Here is an 18,704-nt window from a genome sequence, read left to right as displayed (position 1 = left end):
CTCACTGAGGTGGTTGATATTTTTGGAGTCAATAGATATGTAAGAAAAAATAAAAATGAGATTGAATAAATAGGATAAACTTTTTACATAAAAGATGTATAGAATTCTTAAACTGTAGCAGTAATTCTTTGGACAGGCAGTTGTCTTTTTCAAATAAGATTTCATTTATATGGTTCAACTTAGAACACAGATGATTTTTTTAAAATTATGTATTTTGTATTAGGGAGGATTACAAGAGAAATCTAACATATATGGTAACAAGAAATTATCAAACCCTAAAAAAGAAGCCATACAAAGAGTTTTGAGGCACAGATTGCATCATAGAGATTATTCCACCTCGAGTGGTCACAGAATTTCACATTCACATAAAACCTGTTCACATTTCACAAAAATAGGTTTTGCATTAATTTCCATAATTAAATGGTAAAGAAAAGTATCATATATTAAATATGTATAAGTGACAGGTGTTTTAAATCTGTTATCTGTTAATCTTCACAAGACTTCCAGATTGGTTATTTTTCCAATTCAAATGAAACAAATTATCATAAAGAATTTTCAACAGCTCATTCAAGGTCACATAGCTAGTAATGCGGAAGACTAGGATTCAACCGAGGTAGATCAGCCTCTATCTTACGTCTGTTTTCCCAAAAGTAAAGCCTAAGAGGGGCCTCCTTTGGAAACTGATTTTATCTCAATGAGTGAGTGCTTTCAAAAGAAGTTGAGACGGAACATGATAGAACAAAAACGTTCAGCAAAGAAGTGGTCCCAGCAGAAGACTAGCTTCCCTTGGTCCCTAGGGAAGCTTGGAGCATGCACTGCACCACAGAGGTAGACCCACATGGTTGTTGACTGTAGAGACTGGGGATAGGGCACGAGGAGGTTGGGGGACAATGGAGGGAGAGGGTGTATCACACCCAGGGTGGGAGAGGAAGCCTAATTAGGCACCGGGTTGGGGGTGAGATGGGGGAGAAAATACACAGTATGCAGGGGTAGAGAAAGGGACCCCATTAAGGGAGATTAGGGATAGGAGAAGGTGTTGCTGAAATAGAGGATGAATAAAACCCAGGATTAGGCAAAAAATCTCATTAAGGTCATTTTTCTGTAATTTTTTAGGTGATTCATTAGCATTTGGTGCCACCAAAAGCAACTGGTACCAGAAAAAGCAACAGGCAAATGGGGCACTCCTAGTGAAGATGGACCAGGCACCAAAAAGATCTACTACAGTCTCTGAAATCTGTTACAATATGTTATCTTTTCATATGAATATTCCATATGCTGGGATGTTGGATACTGGACCAAACTGATATCCTGTCAACTCCCTGGAACATGAGACTATGTTATTTTCCTTGCATTCTAATTTTCTCCTTCTCTTATGGGGGTTGGAACTTAACCTTGAAAAATTTCTGGCCAACCTGATTCCCTACCTCAACACAGGCAAGACTGTACAGTTATTACACAATTTTATACAAGGCTGAAGATGTAGCACACGGGTGTGTATGAGTGTGTGTCTGTGTGTGCATGCGTGTGTGTATTGCCTGCTCAAAGGCAGATCTGCCTCACTTATTTGTGAACCCCATAAAGTATTCTACTCTATTTGAAAATTATATAAATGTATTTGTAGATAGTGATAATACCTTAGTTACAATACATTATGTATATATAAATTCTTGTTTTAAACAAATTTTTATAAAGATTTGACTGGTGTACTTTTTCTTTAAATGACACATTCTTATAAAAAAAAAAGATCAATTTTACTCTTACAGGCTTCTTTTCACATTGGATAAACATCCACAGAAACTTAAGCTATTTTTTTATAATTAATTTTTATTGGAGTATAGTTGCTTTACAATGTTGTGTTAGTTTCTACCGTACAGCAAAATGAATCAGCTATACGTATACATATATCCCCTCTTTTTTGGATTTCCTTCCCGTTTACGTCACCACAGAGCACTAAGTAGAGTTCCCTGTGCAATACAGTAGGTTCTCATTAGTTATCTATTTTATACATAGTAGTGTATGTATGTCAATCCCAAACTCCCAATTCATCCCACTCCTCCCTTCCCCCCTTGGTGTCCATACGTTAGGTCTCTGCGTCTGTGTCTCTATTTCTGCTTTGCAAATAAGATCATCTATACCATTTTTCTAGATTCCACATGTATGTGTTAATACACGATATTTGTTTTTCTCTTTTTGACTTACATCACTCTGTATGACAGTCTCTAGGTCCATCCATGTGTCTAAAAATGACCCAATTTCGTTCTTTTTATGGCTGAGTAATATTCCATTGTATACATGTACCACATCTTCCTTATCCATTCGTCTGTCAACAGACATTTAGGTTGTTTCCATGACCTTGCTATTGTAAATAGTGTTGTAATGAACATTGGGGTGCATGTGTCTTTCTGAATTATTGTTTTCTCAGGGTATATGCCCAGTAGTGGGATTGCTGGGTCATATGGTAGTTCTGTTTTTAGTTTTGTAAGGAAACTCCATACTGTTTTCCACCATGGTTGTATCAATTTACATTCCCCCCAACTGTGCAAGAGGGTTCCATTTTCTCCACACCCTCTCAGGCATTTATTGTTTGTAGATTTTTTGATGATGGCCATTCTGACAGGTGTGAGGTGATACCTCACTGTAGTTTTGAATCGCATTTCTCTTTTAATTAGAGATGTTGAGCATGTTTTCATGTGTTTGTTGGCCATCTGTATGTCTTCTGTGGAGAAATGTTTATTTAGGTTTTCTGCCCATTTTTGGATTGGGTTGTTTGTTTTTTTGATATATAAATTCTTAATATAAAATTTGCTTGACGTCCTCAAGTCACATAAAATTCATTTATGTGACAATTTTCATTCACATTTATATAAACATAAGAAGGGTTTTTTCTTTCTTTTTCTTTTTAGTATGGAAATGGCAAATGGACCACCTATTTTCCACTAACTTTTTACAATTCTGCTTAGAAGCTATAACTTTGAATTTTTTATCATTATGATTATTACTATTCATCTTAGTGCCTTTATACATAGCTGTCTTCTTCCTGAGATTTACTTTCCTAAACAATTTTTTCCTGAATACTTTTAAGTGTTGAAAATCATGTAGTTCTGTGACACCTTCTACAACTCTCTCCTCTCTATTCCCAGAGGTGGGAAACTTTACTGTCTGCCATTTGGTCTCCCTCACATTCCTCATTTCGCTACCCCCTCCTCAGTTCTCCTGAGATGTAGAGACTGTTTTATTTGCTTAGGGTTGCTCAGCTATAAGGCAAACTCACTTATTCTGAATCCATTCTTCTCATGTTACTACACTCTCAGTTTCACTATGAATGAGGAATAAGGGACTCATCCCCACGAAATATTTATCTCCCTCTTTCTGACAGTTTGTCTTTTATGTCCTTTTTATAGCCAGAACAAAACTAACCCCCTAAACAACAGAAAACAGTCACTGCCTGCATTCAGTGGAGCCTTTTTCTCCCAACAATCCAGTCTCCTCCTCCACAAACTCTAATTCAATGCCAGTGACGCACTGTGAGCATCTGTTTATGGTCATGGCGCTCACCACTCATCTTTAAAACATTCTAATTTCCAAATGTCTGGGTTTTTTGTTTTTTGTTTTTCTTTCCCCAGATGCACTTCTTATTACAAAAAGTCACCAGGGAATCCTGACTGTATGTGAAGAATGTACTATACTTGCATCAAAACACTAAAGCGGTTCCATTGTCACTTTGCCCTCCACTTAGCATTCTGTCTGGCAATTCTTATTTTCCCAGCCTATCATCCTTTCAGCACTTCTTTGGGATAAACACTCTCTACATTCAGTGTTTGAAAGGTTGCAGTAGACAAAAGCTGGTGATTTCCTGAAAGAACAATTCACACATTTCTACCAGAATTTAGCCTTTGCTTAGGACTGATGGGATTCATCTACTGATCTTTCATCGTACAATCTAGGCTGTGGAATCAGAGTCTAGGGTCCAAATCTTGGCCCTGAAACTTACTATAGCTGTAAGGAATGATGGATAGAAAGGAGTCACAGACAAAACGTTATTTGTTTTGTGTTACACAGGTCTTGAGCATATTAAAAAAATAATCTTTACACTTTCAATTCTTTAAACAGATAGTCAAAATAGCAGCATAATTTTAAAATGGCCATTGATAAATTTATGTTTTCCAAATATCTGAAAGTGCTTTAAAACGTAGTTGTTGGCCTGGGACGAATCTCATCCATTTCTTTCTCTTGCTACATTGACTATAAAAATAAAATAAAACATTACCAATGATTACTACAGGATCATGACTAATCATCTTATGACTCTGTGTAGACTTTCTTTCATGTATAGATGTTTCCAGTTCAGACATGATCAAACCTTTTGTGAATTCAAAAGCAGGACCAAACGTAGGACCAAAATCATGCATGACACAACATCAAATATTGCATACGTACCACCTCCTTTAAACCCTTCCAGGATGATAGCCTTTGCTTCATCTTTTAACAGGCATGTTAGGGATGCATGTTTGTGTCCCTTTGAAATTCATATGTTGAAACCCTAACCCTCACTGGGATGGAATTAGGAGGTGGGGCCTTTGAGAGGTAATTAGGTCATGAGGGTAGAACCCTCATGATGACACTAGTGCTCTTAGAAGAAGATACACAAGACTGTGCTTTCTGTCTCTCTGATCCATCAGGTAAGGATACAACAAGAAGACCACTGTCTGCAGACCAGGAGGAGTGCTCTCATTAGACAGTGGATCTGCCAGCACCTTAAGCTTGGACTTCCCAGCCTCCAGAACTGTGAGAAGTAAGTGACTGTGGCCTAAGCCACCCAGTCTATGCTATTTTGTTATAGGAGCCAAAGCAGACTAAGACAAGGCAACTCTGCCTCCTCTGCAGTCTAACTTTCCAGGTCCCAAGGTAACTAGGGTGTCGTGAAAGCCAAACTCAGCCCTGGCTCTGGGCCATCTACCTGTCATTACTAACAGTCTCCTCATCTATAAAAAGGAGTTATTATTAATTGCTACACAGGATGAAGTGAAAAGATATGAGCATGTATAAAAATTAAAATTTAAATTCTATATGTCAGATATCCTTGTCTCCCTCACATAATGCCTACTTCCCTTAAAGTCTGTCCTGGAAAATTCTTTTAATTAAGAGTACATTGGGGAAATGGGTCCATTATTAAACTTTCAGGTCCAATTCCACTTAGGAGGAAAATAGACTTGTAGGAATCACTGTAGTGATGAATGGGACCAAGCTAACAGCACTGTGTTTCCAAATAAAGCCTATTTTCAAGGATAAATTCTCAAAAAACTGTAAAATAACTGTGTGTAATATATAGATAATTTATTATAATTGCATATATTATAAAATACATGTATACTATATAGTATATATCATATATACATGCATATATACATGTACATGAATATACATACATTTATCTTTGGTAATTATTTTGATGTGAAGTGAAGCCAGATTATTTTAGACATCAATTTTGAGATGAATGTGTCAGTCAATGAACAGGTTAAATCTAGAACGGAGATGACTGTACTATACTTCATACTTCACAGTGCCATCTTCTGACTACAAATGGAAGTGCAGTTCCAGTAAAACAACGACACAAACTTTCTAAGGAAAATCTGGGGGCCATAATACTAATAATGATAATAATAATTATTATTATTATTAGGTTAGGTTTCAGGATAGGCTGAGTTCAAATAATGAGTCTGTTAACTTTCACATCTGTAAAACAAAAGGTGACACTATTCATGACAAGGGGATGTTTTGAGGAGTTGCGTACACCAGACCCCTTAGCTCACTCATCCACGTGCGTGTATGGCACAAGTCTGGTTTTTACACTAGTCTGCATGTGGCTCTCAACAGCTCCTTTGTTCCTGAGTTACCTCCCAAATGCCTGACACCATGAATTTCAGTGTTAACTTTACTGTATGAGGATCCTGACCTTGAGGCTATGTCTATTAAATTGTGGGTTCAAATTTCACCTCTAGGACTTCCGTGGTGGCGCAGTGGTTGAGAGTCTGCCTGCCAATGCAGGGGGCACGGGTTTGTGCCCTGGTCCGGGAAGATCCCACATGCCGCGGAGCGGCTGGGCCCGTGAGCCATGGCTGCTGAGCCTGCGCATCCGGAGCCTGTGCTCCGCAACGGGAGAGGCCACAACAGTGAGAGGCCCGCGTACAGAAAACAACAACAACAAAAAAATTTCACCTCTACCTTTGGTAATGTTGTGACTTTAGGTATATTAACTTCTCTAATCTTCAGTGTTCTAATCTATAAAGCACATTCATGAAGTACAAAAAAGCATTAAAGTAATCCTAAAGAAATGTGTAGTACAATTCTTGCACACAAAAAAACAAAAAATAACCTTTACCTACTATTAGTTAGGATCACACAGGTAGCAAGTGCTGAGCTGCAGTTGGAACGCAGGTCAGTCTGATTCCCACCACATGTTTCTAAGCTCCACAGTTGAAACATGGAAGCTATCTGGAGCCAGATGGTAGGACACTACAGGTCCCTGGTGTGACTTGGAAAAACAACATCCACAAATAAAGACCATATTACACAAATTCATGATTATTTTTCTTTCACAATAAAAACAAAATAAAATGAACATTATTTTAGTTGGAACTTTAAAGAAAGGACCGTCTGTTATATTTAGTTGTGAACTTAGAGGAAACCTGAGAGGAAGTTACATTTTTCTGTCCTCTTACCGTGTAAATCGGAACCCACATATGAGGCTGACGCAGATTTAGGGTCATGCCAGTGTTTTACGTTACACACTAGGAGGCGCTGTAGCACAGTGATTAAGAACATGGGCTAGAAAACTATTTGGAGTTTGACTTTAGACTACACTACCTACCACTTTATAACTGAGGGTTAGTAATCTAACCCTTGTGTGCCTTAGTCTCCACAGATATAAAATGGAGGCAACAACAACCACTACCTCACAAGAAGTCTACTGTGAGGATTAACCTGGTTTAAGATATTACATAAGTGTTAGCTCTTATTTATTATCATATCATCTTTTGATTCTTTTCTTTATTATTTCAGGAGAACTAACTGATACTGCAGAGAGGAAGAGAAGCAGGCAATATGGCTGACATAGTTGCACATTCTGTTTAACACATAAAGTTAACTGAAACAAAATCTGTTTTTCCACATCAGTCAAAACCAACTGCTACTAATGAAGGAGGTGGGGATCAAAATTTTCATTTTTACCAGGCTAAAATGTGAAGGAGAAAGTGGAGTTTTCATTCTTTTCAGTGCTATCAGTAAGATTTCACCTTGCTATCAAGTACTTTCTAAATTAAGTATGCCCCCTGATAAATCCATGTCATATAGTTTTATACCATTTAGTTTATTTGAGTTTAGTTTTAGTTTCTTAGCCCTCTGTAGAAAAGCACAGGAGGCAGAGAATTATTTTCATGCAACTTGATTGATAAATGCAGCCTTGGTATGTGACAAGATTCTCACCTATTAAATTCATTTATATACATGTGAAAATAGGTGTTATTTTTTGCCAAAACATCACCATCTTTCCATCCTCTTGACTTCAGCTGCAATGTCCATGCTAAGCAAATGCTCAAGAGATCAAAGTGTTCCAGACTCTACAGTTTCAAATAGTTTCCAAATTTTCAGATAGAAAGCATCTGATTTCCACATTAAAATGAAAATTCTTTGGCCCCTTCCTCAGAGAATCTAATCTAATCTGTCTACAGTAGGGACAAGGAAGTAGCCTTTTTAATAAGCATCCCAGGGGATTCTGATTTAGGTACACTGAGGAGTGTACTTTGAGAAATACTGATCTGAGGAAACATATATTTTCTACATAGGAATATTGAAATTAGCTTGCAAAATTTTGTACTTAAAATAAAGGCTTCAATTTATCTGGTTTAAAAATAATGAATTTCTTTGGCTGCTTTATTTAAGAACGTTTTTAATGTAGCCTGTCCCACCTCATGCAAACATGCAGCTATTTGCCAACACAGTCTAGTTTCAGCATTCTTGTTTATAAGTTTTTTTCTTCAGTGTGTATTTATGCAGAGATTACATTTTATAGACATAGCTATAGTTTCATTCACAAAACGATTCTCAGAAAAAGGAGCTAGGATCTGACCACTTTCTAGCTGGGAAAATATGGGTTAATTATTTAATATGTCCAAAATTCCTTCTCCCTAGTGATAAAACATGTATAAGTATAATGTGTTGCAAGGAAGTAAGGGTTGAGTGACAGAGAGTAAGCATCTAGCACACTGCCAGGGCAATAATTAGTCCTCAACATTACTGGCTGAATCTATAACTTACATGTCATATAAAATACCAATTGAAATAAAGACATACAAACAAAAAATCCATACATAAAAAAATCCCTTTTACACAAAAGGGATTCAGTATCTTTCAATATTTTTCTAAATTGTAGTGTCAGAAAAAAAAGTTTTCCCCCATTTTTATGTGAACTTTTTTTGTAGAATGAGCTCACATTTCATTTTGTGGTATCTGAAGGAAAAAGCTACATGTTCTCAACAATATAAAGCTTACTCAACCATATCTGCTTCTTGCCAACATGTCACTTAAATTCTTCATGCATTTTCTTGTTTCTTTTATAATTTAAAGCAGCCCCCTCCCCCACCTTTTCTGCTCAATGCTAAGAACTTAGCTTACTGCAAAGACCAGAAATGAATGACTGCCAGCATTAGAAAAGATAAAATTAAAATAACAAAAAAAACAAAAAGAGGAAGGCTAGTGATTGAGGACTTTCCTTTCTACTCCTACCATCTCTGTTCATGCACATAGCATTCAAAGTGCCCTAGGGTGCTAGGCTTTTTATTTCCCTCGGCCACTCCAGCCCCTTCTCCACCATTCTATGGAGATCATGACCAACCTTACCCATTGTGAGACTACTTAATTTTAAAATCCAGAATCCTCTACTTGTCCAAAGGATTGTTGGTGTTTATGCTGTCCTACTTCAAGATACATCTTTTTGGTCCTGCCATCTTTAGGTCAACTCAAAAAATGAACCTTCTTTAAAGGAATTAGTGTGATATGGTAATATAATTTCAATAACTATATTTAATGTTTAACTGGATTAGCAAAATTATTAGCAACATAATTTGGAGCTTTCAGACTCAGAATAGAAGCTAGGTCATGTCATACTAGTTTTCCATACTATTTTTCTTGAGGTATTGCATGTATTTAAATCAGTGTTCCTAACTGGAATTGGTTACGGTGATTTGGAATTGACTTTCACATTGGTCTCAAATCATCCACATGAGCTTGGAGGAAAATACATTCTCCATTCAGGGTTTTTTTTTTGTTGTTGTTTTTCATCTGTAATAAGGGAGGATAAGGCTGAGTTCCAAAATCTGTTCACCAACACTTTTGTCTTGCCTATACCAAGTAAAAGTTTTTATTAAGGACTGCTCTTTCTGAAATGCAATACACTCTGGTAGGGTAAAATCTCTCCTTTCAGCCAGGTAATGTAAAATTGGCAATATACTGAGTTGTATTTCTCTGTGCTAGACACTATTCTTTTTGTACATTAGCTTATTTGATCCTCTTGACAAATCTATATGAGAGAGGCAATGTTATTGCCTTTTCATCGATGAGAAAAATGTGGCTAAGAGATGTTAATTGACATTTCTAAAATCATTTAGCTAGTAAAGCTGACTCAAAGTCTGTTTGATTCCATGTTCTTTGGATTTAACACATATGACAGCACAAACATTTCCTGTAACCCCTACCCCATTCATCTCAAGCTACTCACTGAGTAAGTGCTTCTAGATGCTCAGAGTTGTGTGTTGAACAGAGTTAAAAGATGGGGAATTAATTAGAAACCCTTTTGAGGATAAACAGGAGGAAGTCACAGAAAGTCACATCCTCCATAGGGACATGAGATAAAGGCTAACCCAGAATCTACATTAGCCTTTGCCAATACCTTAGCTCAGCTGAAAGGACTGCTTTGGAAGGCAGCAGGTCATCGCATGCTTTTTGTTCCATTTTTCCTAAGGAGCATTCACTGAGCTCAATTCCCTCCTGACCCTACCCCTAGAAGAATCATATCAAGAATAAACTACGATTTTATTATTTTGGCTGTGTCAGTCAAGAACTTTGAAATTCATTTAAGGAATTAATTTACTTTGATTTTTAATAATTAAATGTTGATTGCTTGAGGTATCCAATATAAAATCAACACACTGAATCGTAATAATTTCTACATATAGTAATAGCTAACATGTCTTAGGATTTCCTGAAGGACGAAGAGTACAGCTATATGCAGGTACTGAGAGAGAACTTAATATACTTTCTTCAATCTTAATGGCCCTAAATGTTGGACATTATTATTTTCCATTTTATAGATGAGAAATTTAAGTCTCAGAATGGTTAAGAAACCTATCCAAAGGCAGGGAGTTTATGATATATATGTGTAGAATGAAATCTATTACCACTTTGCCCTAAAAAATATTATATAACTAAAAATTGTTGATAGGCTATGATGAAAGTATAGAGACATGTAAACCAAATGAAATGTAATATCACCATAAATTAAAGCTAGATATGTACATATTTAGGAAATCATCTTTGTAAGATAGTTCAGTATGCTACCCATTGAACAATACTACACAGTTGCAGTATAGATTTAATAGGTGAGGAATATATATAAGCAAATGTCTCCTAGGAACTACACTTATAGGAAAGCGTTTCAATGAAAAGATCCCAAAGGTACCAAAAATATCACCTTACAATAGAACTGAAAAGCCAACAGTAACCACTATAGGTGTATCTCTTGCAAGGTGAATTGTGCAAAGTTGAGAACTCATTAGTGACTCTGCTTTGGGTTTTGAAAATGACCTGGAAATCTTTTTTAGGCCAACTCACTCTTCAAAAAACAACTGAATACAGGTGAACAAATGGTGTTCAGCTCATTATTGTAATTCCCTTTGACTATAGCATGTTGTTCTATCATGATTCTACGTGGCTGGAGAATTTTTTAAATTACCTTATACTCTACAATAACTGGAATAGTTCTGGATATAAGGTAGGTACCAACTATACCAATGCGTCTTAATTACAGAAGAGATGACATGGAGAGTAATCATATGATAGGAGAGAGAGCACTAGGGAAAGTTCTGGGTTCTTGTTTTGCTTTTCCTCTGTGGTCTTAGGGAAGTCTCAGTCACTCTGGACCTCAGTTTTCTCAGCTCTAATATGAAGGGCTTTGGATGAGAACACAACCTTGTATTCACAGAGCGTTTCCCAATAACAGACTCTTTAAAGTACACTCAAAGAGATTAAAAAACTCGAAAGCGGCACCAAGCAAGTCAGACATAATTTGCAATGCAATCACTACCTATGGTATAACGATGTCTCCTAGTATTCATGAAAGCATTTTCAGAGCACAGTGTTTATTTGGTTGAAATTTAGATTGTGTCTGAATGGAATGGTTTACTTTCGATATATATATTTTTTGCATCTTATGATCATGAAGCAACATTTCTAAATGTCCCAGTAAACATGTGCCCCTTTCTGATGCAGACTTAACATGATCTATGTCTTTTCTTTTCCCTTAGCAGCAAATTATACCCCGTTCTATGATCCACTCAACTGACATATAATGACACATATGCATACACACACAGTAATCTATGGCAAAAATATACACACTTGTTCATTTAATAGTCAGAATTTCATAGCACAACTATGAAGAGTTTACGATAAACTATGTGCAAACTAGCTGAGAGTACATGATCTCCAAAGCTCTTTTCAAAATTGGTTTACTATAAAGTCCCTTTTATGTGATGATTCTTAAGACATATAGCAGTTGAGCTTTTTCTATATCAGCAGTTCTCAAATTGTTTTCAATAGTAGAAAAAAAAATCTACATTTTCTTCCCTTAATTTTTCTAAATGTTTCTACCTTTTATAGCTTGCTGATGGATGATAAAATTAACAAGTAGAAAATAAAGTTGTAGAAACTTTTATATCAATCTTGCCTATGTAGCTTGAAAGCATCCTTTTTTATTCATTGATGCTTATGCTCACGGCTTTGATTTGATGGTGCAATTTATGCAATTTAATTAAATTCACTTGTAGCTATATAAATTAAATATTGCTAATCATACACTTTTGTGCTAAATCATATTCTATATGGTAAAATTAAATATCACAATTTTTCATGGTGTTCACCAAGTGCACAGTACCATCCAGGAACGAAAACACTTTTCAAAGACCCACCCGATTTACCAGGTAATCCTCATTATTTCTCCTGCTTCCCCTCTTCTTTGGCAATCTTTTCTTTCTTTTGCATGAGGACTGTCACTCTTGTTAATTTTGTGCCGTCCAATTTATTTGCATCCAAGTTTTCATTTATTCTGCTATGGCCAGATCAATCAGAGATACAAAAATTTCATGAAAATGATAACTATATAGTAATAGCTGCACAGGCTAACCTCTGTTAAGTACTTACTATGTTCCACGTGATACGGTAAACTCTGTTTTTAGATGAACTCATCCAGTCTTTACCACAGGCCCCTCAGGTAGTTCCTATGAGTAGTCCTATTTTCTACTTGAGAAAACTGGATAAAAAGGCTAAGCAGGGCTTCCCTGGTGGCGCAGTGGTTGAGAGTCCGCCTGCCGATGCAGGGGACACGGGTTCGTGCCCCTGTCCGGGAGGATCCCACATGCCGCAGAGCGGCTGGGCCCTTAAGCCATGGCCGCTGGGCCTGTGCGTCCGGAGCCTGGGCTCCACAACGGGGGAGGCCGCAACAGTGAGAGGCCCGCGTACCGCAAAAAAAAAAAAAAGGCTAAGCAATTCACCTAACATCATACAACTAGCAAATGTTGCATGATACTAATGTCAATTACAAAATATCATTTCTCTCATTGTCCTCGGTAAAAGTTATTTTTGATATTGCTTAATTGACTTTATTTGCTCTTTCCTCTATTCACACTTCAAACTTTGTTTAAAACCTTGTTGTTAATATTTATCCAACTTTACCTTATATATAAATATTTCTGAATGTGACTAGATTATAGGTACATGTATTTGTAACTAATATATTATTTTATTGCCTTGATGTCTTATGTAACAACGGATTTATTGCAAGTACACTTTTGATGTGTAATAATGAAAACATCAAAAACATTTCTGAATGTTATGAAGATAAGTTCAAATGGAATTTTTTGGATTTTCTAGAGAAGAAAATTTAATATTAAACATTATCTGTTTAATCAGGTTACTTAAATGATTTTGTCCTATTTATTAAAAAAGATTTTCCTCTAGAAGTCAGTTAAAAATAGCACACATGCACCCACAACACACAAGCGCTCTCATAACACACATGAGAAAGCATAATTTCATTACACCCATATACCGCCAGTGGTTTCAGTGATTTTTCCTTCCTGGTTGGTAGGTCAAGTTCTCCCTTTCAATTACATAGAGTTTGGCCTGGGACAATTGTACAGTCAATTCATAAATGTTTGAGGTGTCTCTTTCATTAATTATAAAGAAAATTTAGTGCACAAAGATATTCCACAAATAAGTCATTAAAAAAACTGCTATTGTAATTAGGCAACTAAGGCCCTGAAAAGGGATTTAAAAAGTCAACACATTGGGTTTCCCTGGTGGCGCAGTGGTTGAGAGTCCGCCTGCCGATACAGGGGACACAGGTTCATGTCCCGGTCCGGAAGATCCCACGTGCCGCAGAGCGGCTGGGCCCATGAGCCATGGCCGCTGGGCCTGCGCGTCTGGAGCCTGTGCTCCGCAACGGGAGAGGCCACAGCAGTGGGAGGCCCGTGTACCGCAGAAAAGTCAAAACATTTTTGCCAATATCTTGGCCTGGATGAGACATTTCTCTAACTCAATTACACAGAATGGAGAAATTCTTACAAAGAAATGTATGCAGGGTCATGTAAAGGTGTGTGTGGGGTAAGACTCCTTGTGTACTGGGCTTGGGACAAAAAAAATATAGTACCTCAGATCAATTTGGGGGAATTAAAGTAAGACTCCTTTGGATATCAAATTTGCTTAAAAATGAAAATTTTTTGGTGCTTATTGTGTTTTCATTGTGACTTTTGTCTTTCCTTTATCCTATCCATCAACTTGATTCTGAGGAGAGATTGGGGCACAGAGCAAATAGGAGCCTGGGGCATCTTCAATATATAGTACCATCTAAAAATACATTCCAAAGTAAACATGTGGTGTGACTGCTTATCAGAGGGCCCAGGACAGACCTGTAAGGTGACTCCTGTTGGGAGGACTATAACCGACCATCTGCTTAAAGTTCTTGCTTGATGGAAAACCACCAGAAGTCAGTAGGCCTTCACTCCTCCCCTACCATGTTCTCTCCCCATTAAGTCATTTAAAGCCAAAAGTATCAAGAGTAGAATCACAGCATAAAGGAACAGAGGTTCAGCAGACTAAAGTACAAGCCTTCTCCAGCACTCCATGGGTCCCTTTTCACCAAGAACTTCTGAAGATTTTTTCACCCTACTATTCCTTTCAATACCTGTACTACTTCTTTCTGAAGTGAATTGCTGGCTGCCTTGGAACAGCAATTTAATGCTTCTACAGAATAAGGCTATTTAAAAAGTACAGTTATTCTATTCTGAAGATATGTTTGCTTTCTTTGACCACATTTATTTGTGTACAGGTTAAATGGATTTCTGCACTAGCTACATCATTCATTAAATTAACTCTATTTTTTTTGAATTTATATATACTTTACAAACAGGAGAGACAATATGCCAGGAAATTACAGCTCTTTTTACCTCTAGGGGTTCAGCAGTAAAACAGAGAACAGTTCTTGGCTATTGTTGAAGGTGAACATTTAGCTTTCTTTCAGGACAAATGAAGTAACTCTGACCGGGGGGGCATAGATGTTGTTCTCTTTGGTGAAAATTATGGAATTTTTGTGCTTCGGCATATAAAGTTGCTACAGAAAACGCAGGTATAAGGAAAAAATAAAAACAGAAAGCTATTCAAAAATTCGTATTTAAAAGACAGAATTGTTTTAGAGTTTTCATCCCTGTGGGTAGAATACTATTTTACGGTAACTATCTTTCTCTAATTGCAGCATTTACTTTAGTGAACACATTCATTAACCTTAAAACAGAACTGAACTTAGACCTATTGGAAAGATAATAGCAAGGTATTAAAGAGCTATGACCAGAAAGAGATGTTGAAGCAAATAATTTTTTTTTTTTTGCACCAAGAGTCTCAGATCTGTGTTCTCCACACTTTGAAAAGAACTTAATAATAAAAGACAAGTGATAACACCCGAAGGCAATAGGAAAATTTAGCAACTGCCACCCTCTGCTAGTGCATTCAACCCAATTGAAGCATGTGAAATGCCTTTTGCTTCACAAACAGGACCACTGACTACGAAATTAAGTTAGCATAAGTCTTTGGCTAGAAAGCCTACTGTCACAGGTGGTCATGGTTCAGCTACACAGTTTTTCTCAGCCGGGCAATAAGCGCACCTCTACTAATGCAACTGTTCTTGCAAATCTGTTCAGTTTAGGTTCTAATGTGCACATTAACCAAATGCGTACAAGAACTCTTAAATACTACAAAGAGAATGGCCTTCTGTTAGAGTCCACTGAAACATGAGCTCTTCTTTGCAAAATGACATATTGATAGTACCCAATTCATTGTCAAGTTCTCTTACTGTCACAAGGTAATCCGGGTATCCAGTACAGTAAATTGTTACCGAGTAATCACAATAATAAGACATGCCACCGATTAGGAAAAGTTTCGCTTTTTTAAGCCCAGCATGCTCTTTTGGTTGAGTTGGCAAGAGGGAAAATTTAAAGAAGACTTGTCACAGTTTTCACATACAACCAACACTGCAGAAGTTTCACATCTAAAGTAAACTAGGAACGCCTAATTCGGTTTTTGTTGTGAAAAGTGCATTGACTATTTTTTTTTAATTTATCCTTATAAAAATTAACATTTCTATAAGGTGATGGCTCTTTGTTTTTGTAGTATATAACCAACATTAAAACTTCGATTTCTGAGCCACTTAAATTACAGTATCCTTAAAAAGCAAGTGTACTTTTGGAGTACAGAGATTCACTGTACTTAAAAATCATTGTGGGCAGGGCTTCCATTGTTTAAATATTTATTATTCTCTGCATATATTGACAGGCATATACTTAAATGCCCCAAACTTTGAGAATTTCCTTTCTCTAGAAGAATTATTAACCATAACACAGGAGTTCAGAGTAAATAGCAAGACTCTTCAAAAAATAACAATTATGCATGATTAGCACTGAGTGTAGAGCTAGAAACAAATACTAAAATGGGCTGTTATTGGAGCAAGTTATTATAGTACCGGGAAGCAAAGTGATTTTAAAACCATCTGCCGTTTGTGAACTCAAGTGACAAGCAACCTTAAAAGAAAATAAAGAATACAGAATAAATAATAATAATAATAAATAAGGAATAAATAAAGAATACAGAATAAAGAATACTAAAATATTCCATTTTAGTCTGGGAAAGTCACCTGGGCTTTGTTTGCAAGCAGAGACTAAGTTCATCAACTACTGGGGCTAAACCAAACAGTCCTCACACTAGAAGGAAAGTTTGGTTACAAGAGCCTGAAAGAGGGTGTGTCAGTTAGGAATGGAATCAAGAATTTTGCTGCCCTGACTTTTCATACATAATGAGTTTCCTTCATACTTCTCAATTTCAGAATTAGATATAATCCTATTTCCCCTCTTCATTTTCCAGCAGAAACATAATCAGATAATGTTTCCATTCACATAGATTTGAAAAGATCCTTATCCTGTGTGGGTCATTTTATAGTAGCCAAGGCAGAGAGGTTGCTGCCAGTATGTTCAGGCCATGCAGAATAAAGGTTCAGTCCTGGGCAATGAAACAGTCCACCTTTGTGCTGCTCTTGTGGAAGAAGAATGAAAACCCATCACCAACTTTGGGACTTGATCAACAGTGGGGAATCACAAAACTCTTTTCAATCAACGCATTTTAAACCTCCACTAAAAATAGCTCCTCTGTGCTTGGGCTTAAAGTCCCATCTATGGCCAGGGATGGAATACAGTACTTAATTGTTTCTGACTATGGTCCTTGCATCAGCACTCTGAGAGTGTCTTCTAACTTTTAATCGTCTTGTGTGCTCTTTAATTAGACCTGTTCACAAGACAGCCAAAGGAAAGTGCCTACCACTAAGCCTACTCAAGACATGAAAACAGTCTGATTCACAAGTCCAGGAACTTTGTGCAAGGCTAACCATCTCCCAAGATTTGTCATTTTTCTCTGGTTCCCTGTGCCTTAAAATGAGACACACTTGCGGGAGAAGGTAAGCGCTGTGGCTATTAAGACAGCTCTGCTATATACAGAGACTGTCTGGTGACATTACTCTCCTTGTCTAATTTCCTTTCTTTATTTCGTCTCTTACCGCGTGTTATCTGTTTGCTACTACTAGCGCTGGAGGGAAACATAGCTTTGGAAGGAACACTTGATCCCCTCACTGGGAGGAATACTGAGGATTTCTTTAAGGGCTAGGATAACTAGGAAAGGGCTCTACTCCCTCAGAAGGATTTCACAGCCTGAATTATAGAGAGACCCCCCCTAACTTAGGCGGGAGATGCAAACAGCTGAAATGTCTGTCCTTGGCCTCCACAGGTGACCTGCGGTTGGACCAACCTACCGGCAACTCCCCTCAGCTCAGGTCACTCACGCTCCTGGACTCACCTGGTGCTGAGGACCAGCGCCGGCAGGAGAGGCAGCAGGTAGTGCGCTGGGCTGAATTTCATGCTTGTCACCTGCCGGGATCCTCCTTTCCTCGCTGCCTGCGCTCTCCCTCCTCGTCCTCCGGGTCCTGTCGCTCCTCAGTGCCCGGCTCTGTCCCCGGCCAGCAATTAGCCCTCTCCAGCAGCGGACGGAAGGAAACCGACAAGCAAACGGACGGACTCCTTGCGAAGGCAGGCGCTGAGAGTGGGGAGTATCTTCGGGAGTGATGTCACCGGCGAGGCGAGCCCTGCCCGGGATTGTTCGCCGCCGCAGCTCCCGAGACCCGAGGGCGCGTTGTCACTCGCGCTGGAGGCGGCGCGGGGAGAGGGAGGGGGTGCCCAGCGATGGACCCGCGCGCTCCGGTCAACGGGCTGCACTCACCCAGCTGCACGCCCGCCTGGGGCTGATCTTTTTATTCCCGCTTCTCCATGGGATGGGGAAGGGCGAGGCGGGGGCCAGGAGAGAAATCTAATCTGCCAGTAACTGAACTGGCGTTCGCAGCAGGAGGTGAAACAGAATTCACTGGGAAAGACTATCGGAGGCTAGAGTCATAGGCAGGCGCCCCTCACTTGATTAAACAGTGTTTGTAAAAACGTTGCTCTGGAGAGAATGTTTAAAATATTATTCTAATTAAAAATGCATAATGACTCGTTTGATGTGAATGGAAGGGCAGTAGGAGCGAGCAGCGTCCAGAAATGCACCCTGAGACCGTATTGCCATTGCAAGCTTCTTAGTCTGCAAGCGTGGACTCTAAAGAGGTTTTCAGACAGTTAAGACGTCTGCTGTTTCTGTGATTTGAAAATTTCTGACCTTCCTATAATTTCAATGTGACTCTGTTTGTACCACCAACGGGTAGTGGGGTTGGAGTTGGTGTCCCAGGTTCACTCACCTAAAGGGTGGCTTTTCTTCAGGTGAGGAAACATAACTGAGAAAATAATCAAAATGTT

At 38.1% G+C, this 18,704-nt stretch overlaps 1 protein-coding gene across 2 annotated transcripts in view; it reads right to left on the bottom strand.

Moving 5' to 3' along the window:
• The window catches only part of LUZP2 (leucine zipper protein 2), a 431,421-nt gene extending 413,402 nt beyond the window's left edge, over positions 1–18,019 (bottom strand). The window contains exon 1 of one of the 2 annotated variants that reach the window (XM_029208937.1): positions 17,719–18,019. Coding sequence is in view for 1 of the 2 variants with exons in the window: in XM_029208936.1 (XP_029064769.1) it covers positions 17,719–17,780 (62 nt within the window). In the remaining variant the exon portion in view is untranslated. The remainder of the gene's footprint in view (positions 1–17,718) is intronic. The other variant, XM_029208936.1, reaches the window with a different exon arrangement.
• Positions 18,020–18,704: the final 685 nt, after the last annotated feature.

This window comes from Monodon monoceros, unplaced genomic scaffold (genome assembly GCF_005190385.1).
Source record: "Monodon monoceros isolate NGI ecotype Baffin Bay Population unplaced genomic scaffold, NGI_Narwhal_1 Super_Scaffold_7, whole genome shotgun sequence".
In the NCBI taxonomy this organism is placed as follows: Eukaryota; Metazoa; Chordata; class Mammalia; order Artiodactyla; family Monodontidae; genus Monodon; species Monodon monoceros.
This window is presented reverse-complemented; position numbering and strand designations above follow the sequence as displayed.